The sequence below is a fragment of the Dipodomys ordii genome, unplaced genomic scaffold, assembly GCF_000151885.1.
Source record: "Dipodomys ordii isolate 6190 unplaced genomic scaffold, Dord_2.0 Scaffold16, whole genome shotgun sequence".
Classification (NCBI taxonomy): Eukaryota; Metazoa; Chordata; class Mammalia; order Rodentia; family Heteromyidae; genus Dipodomys; species Dipodomys ordii.
In genome coordinates, this window is record NW_012267232.1 from 14990331 (window position 1) to 14995194 (window position 4864).

Below are 4864 nucleotides of genomic sequence, written 5' to 3' on the forward strand. Positions count from 1 at the left end.
GGCCTGAACTGTGGGCCTGGGCGCTGTCCCTCAGCTCTTCAGCTCAAGGCTAGCGCTCTACCACTTGAGCCACAGCGCCACTTCCGGCATTTTTCTTTTTGCATATGTGGTGCTGAGGAATGGAACCCAGGGCCTCATGCATGCAAGGCGAGCGCTCTACCACTGAGCCACCTTCCCAGCCCCTGTCCTGGGGTTTAAGTTCAGGTCCTCATGTTCTCATTAGGCATTTTTGCTCAAGGCTAATATTCTACAACTTGAGCCATGCTTCTGCTTCCTGCTCTTTTCCTCTAGTTATTTGGAGATAAAAGTCTTAACAGATTTGTCTGCCAGGCTGGCTTCTAACCTCTATTCTCAGATCTTAATCTTCTAATTGGCTAGGATTATAGGTGTGAGCCACTGGGTGCCTGCCCTGCCCTGCTTTTGCTGATTATTTAGAGGTAGAATCTCATGAACTTTTTTTGCCTAGCCTGGTCTTGAACTACCAGGTGCCTCTTGGGTAGTTAGGCTTTTAGATGCGAACTACTAGCAGAATCTGACACGTTTTTCTCAGGCCATCCCCAGAGTATGGTCATCCTGTCTATGCTCCCTGCATAGCTTGGATTACAGGCAGGCATTATAGTATTGGCAAGATAGAATCTTGCTAATTTTTTTTGCCTAGGCTGGCCTTGAACCAACTACATTTTCCTATTTCCATTTCCTAAATTGTTAGTATTAAAGGTGTTAGCCACTGTGTCTGGCTTCAGATGGCTTTAAATGTATTATAGCTCACTGAATTAAAGAGCCTTTCAAAGGTAAGAACCTACCTTTGTAGATAATTTCTCTGATGTAGTTATTTGATGGATAGTCAGATACTGGGTAGGATGTGTGATTTGTTGTATGGAGTAAGTTAGTATATTTTGTTTTGTAATTGGAAAGTCTTTTCACAGATACTTAGTTACTATGATAATAAAATCCATTAATGTACCCCCTAGCTGTAATTAATGAACCTGTTTTGCATTGGGAAGATCGTTTTTTCTTCCATCTGTGAACAGTTTCACACAGTTTCAGTGGAAATAAGAATGTTGTATAGAAAACAGAATTATGGTTTATTGGAGCCACTCAGCAATTTGGCCTTCCTGACTAGTTTAAGATTCTGCTGCTGGGAAAGTGGCTCAGTGGTAGAATGCATGCCTTGCGTGCATTCCTCAGTACCACATAAACAGAAAAAGCCAGAAGTGATGCTGTGGCTCAAGTGGTAGGGCACTTGCCTTGAGCTGAAGAGTTGAGGGACAGCACCCAGGCCCAGAGCTCAAGCCCCATAACCAGCAAAAAAAAAAAAAAAAAAAAGGTTCTCCAAGAATGGCATTAATGTTTAAGTAGTTATTTTATACATCTTTTTATCTTTTTTTTTTTTGGTCCGGTCATGGGGCCTGAACTCTGGGCCTGGGCACTGCTCCTCAGCTCTTCAGCTCAAGGCTAACGCTCTACCACTTGAGCCACAGTGCCACTTCCAGCTTTTTTCTTTTTGCTTATGTGGTGCTGAGGAATCGAACCCAGGGCCTCATGCATGCAAGGCAAGTGCTCTACCACTGAGCCACCTTCCCAGCCCCAAATGCTATGAGGGATTATTATTATTATTATTATTATTTTTTGTCAGTCGTGGGGCTTGAACTCTGGGCCTGAGTGCTGTCCTCAGTTCTTCAGCTCATGGCGATTGCTCTACCACTTGAGCTACAGTGCCACTTTCTTTATACATACTTTTTAAACTTAAAAAAATTAAAAAAAATGAGATTGAGGTCTTGCTGTGCTGTCCAGTCTCATTTTGAACTTGCTGATTCAAGTGCTCCTCCCTAAGTAGATAAAACTACAGGTGTGAACCACCATGCCTGGCTTAAGCTACATAGTTACTGATTTATTATTTAAAAGTAAACAAATACTTTTTACATGAAATTCAGACTTAGAAAATGTTGATTTGCAAGTAAAAGCTTGTGACATATAGACACAAAAGCAAATTTAACTTCCTGTAATTAAATAGAAAATAAATTTCCCTCTGTGTAATAATATGACTTTTTTCTTTCTTTTCTTTTGGGTGCAGAGCCTGGGTACTGACTCTGAGCTTGTTTGTTTGTTTTTCCCCTCAAGGCTAGTATTCTACCACTTGAGCCATAGCTTCACCTCTGACTTTTTAGTGGTTAATTGGATGTAAGAGTCTCACAGACTTTTCCTGTCTGGGCTGGCTTGGAAATGGGATCTTCAGATCTTAGCCTCCTGAGTAGCTAGGATTACAGGTGTGAGCTGCTGGTACCAGGCTTATGTTGTATTTAAACTTAATTTTTACCTCAGTACAGCTTCTGAGCCACCTTTCAATAACAACACATATAACCTACTTTATTTCTGTTATGGCTTAGTTATTATTGCATTGTATGCACATATTAGAATTTGTACTAATTAATGAGTCCTTGAATGACTGTTTTAAATATTGTATTGAAGTGTTAATACCTTTTCTTATTGCAAAATTTTCTTAAAAGCGTGGTCCTCAAATGCCTTTGATATTCCTCTACGTCGTTGATACTTGCATGGAAGACGAAGACTTACAAGCCTTGAAGGAATCCATGCAAATGTCATTAAGTCTCTTGCCACCAACAGCTTTGGTTGGACTTATTACTTTTGGGAGAATGGTGCAGGTTCATGAGCTTGGATGTGAAGGCATTTCAAAAAGCTATGTCTTTAGAGGAACAAAAGATCTATCTGCCAAACAACTTCAGGTAAGAAGAATGATAGTTTTTAATTATGTGTGAATATCAATATATGTGTTTATAAATGTCTTTTGAATATGTTTCTGGAAATTAAAAAAATGAACGATTAATATAATTGTATTATAACACATAAGTAATATTGACATCAGTTTTGTCTTGTGTGCCTTAAATTGCTATTATTCAGATTGAAGACTTTTTTTGTAGTATTTAATCTAGGACCTTGTGCATTCAAGAAACATGTTCTAGGGGTTGGAAAGGTGGCTCAGTGGTAGAGAGCTTCCCTTGCACGCATGAGGCCCTGGGTTCGATTCCTCAGCACCACATAAGCAGAAAAAGCCAGAAGTGGTGCAGTAGCTCCAGTTGTAGAGCACTAGTCTTGAGCTGAATTGCTGAGGGACAGTGCCTAGGCCCAGAGTTCAGACCCCACGACCTACCCTCCCCCCCCCAAAAAAAAAAGAAAGATGCTCTACCAGGAGCCCCCAGCAGCAGATTGAAGACTCTTTTAACTGTGTCTTTACAATAGTTAAAGGTATTTTTTTCTAGAGATTTAAAGGGTTTAGAGAAGAGTAGTGCTTCAGGCAAATAGAGAGCAATCTCATACCTTTTGATTTGTTGCCCTGGGGCTTGAACTCAGGTTCTGGGCTCTGTCCCAGAGCTGCTTTTACTTCAGGCTAGGGCTCTACCACTTGAGCCACAATTCTACTTCTGGCTTTCTTTGAGTAGTTTATTAGAGATAAGAGTTTCATAGGCTTTCCTGCCTGGGCAGGCTTTGAAGCAAGATCCTTAGATCTAGCTAGGATTATAGGTATGAGCCACTGGTGCCCAGCTTGCTTTTGCTTTTGACATTTCAAGTAGAAACTGAACACTTGGCTATGTTTGGCAAAAGGAAGTTATTAATAGGAGTTATTAATAGGTGAATTATGGGAGTTATTAATAGGTGAACTATGAGTACATATACAGACGCATACACATTACGCATAAAATGTTTTTCATTGAGGAAAACATGCCTTTTCTTCTGGGGCAAAGGAGTTATATATAGCATATTAGGATCACATGCACTTGTCAGATTGAGGATTTTGTTATTTCTAAATGAGTAGTTAGGTTTTTTTTTTTTTTTGGTCCTGTTGTGGGGCCTGAACTCTGGGCCTGGGCACTGTCCCTGAGCTCTTCAGCTCAAGGCTAACGCTCTACCACTTGAGCCACAGTGCTACTTCTGGCTTTTTTTTCTTTTTGCTTATGTGGTGCTGAGGAATCGAACCCAGGGCCTCATGCACGCAAGGCAAGCGCTCTACTACTGAGCCACCTTCCTAGCCCATGAGTAGTTAAGTTTGATCATAGAGTACCTTTTATTTAAACTATAATCCATATGTAGTGCATAAAATACCTTCCTTTTGCAATAGGCAAATAAATGCTTATAGAGGATTTTTTTTTCCTCATCAGAACACTTTTAACTTTTTTCTTTCTTTCTTTCTTTTTTTTTTAAGAAACCACTTTATTTATTTATTTATTGGGTCCGGTCATGGGGCCTGAACTCTGGGCCTGGGCACTGTCCCTCAGCTCTTCTGCTCAAGGCTAGCACTCTATCACTTAAGCCACAGTGCCACTTCCAGCTTTTTTTCTTTTTTGCTTATGTGGTGCTGAGAAATCGAACCCAGGACCTCATGCATGCAAGGCGAGCGCTCTACCACTGAGCTACCTTCCCAGCCCCTCATCAGAACATTTTTATCTTCTTTCTGTGTTTGATTGAAAAGAACCCATACCTGAATAGTCCAGTGTTTGACTTTTTTGTTTTTAATTGGTGGTAGTACCAGGTCTTGAATTCAGAACGCTGTGCTTGCTAGGCAAATTTTCTGCCACTTATTCTACACCTCTAGTCCTGTGGTTCAAACCTAAACTTTTCTATTTGTATAATTTTGCATCACTTTCTTTATTAATGTACCTAGTATGGTATAAGTCTTTACAGGGTTTTGTAGGAAAACCTGGATTAAAATTTTGCTTTATTGTACAACATTATACACATTAGTTTATCTTTGCTTGCCTTCCTGCCTGCATGCTTTCTTTCCTCCCTCCTTCCTTCCTTCCTTCCTTCCTTCCTTCCTTCCTTCCTTCCTTCCTTCCTTCCTTCCTTC

The 4864-nt window shown here is 40.4% G+C and overlaps 1 protein-coding gene across 2 annotated transcripts in view; it reads left to right on the top strand.

Moving 5' to 3' along the window:
* Positions 1-4864, top strand: part of Sec23a (Sec23 homolog A (S. cerevisiae)) — a 71637-nt gene that overhangs the window by 17825 nt on the left and 48948 nt on the right. For both annotated transcript variants that reach the window (XM_013012336.1, XM_013012335.1), the window contains exon 5: positions 2508-2744. In XM_013012336.1, the coding sequence (XP_012867790.1) occupies positions 2508-2744 (237 nt within the window). The remainder of the gene's footprint in view (positions 1-2507; positions 2745-4864) is intronic.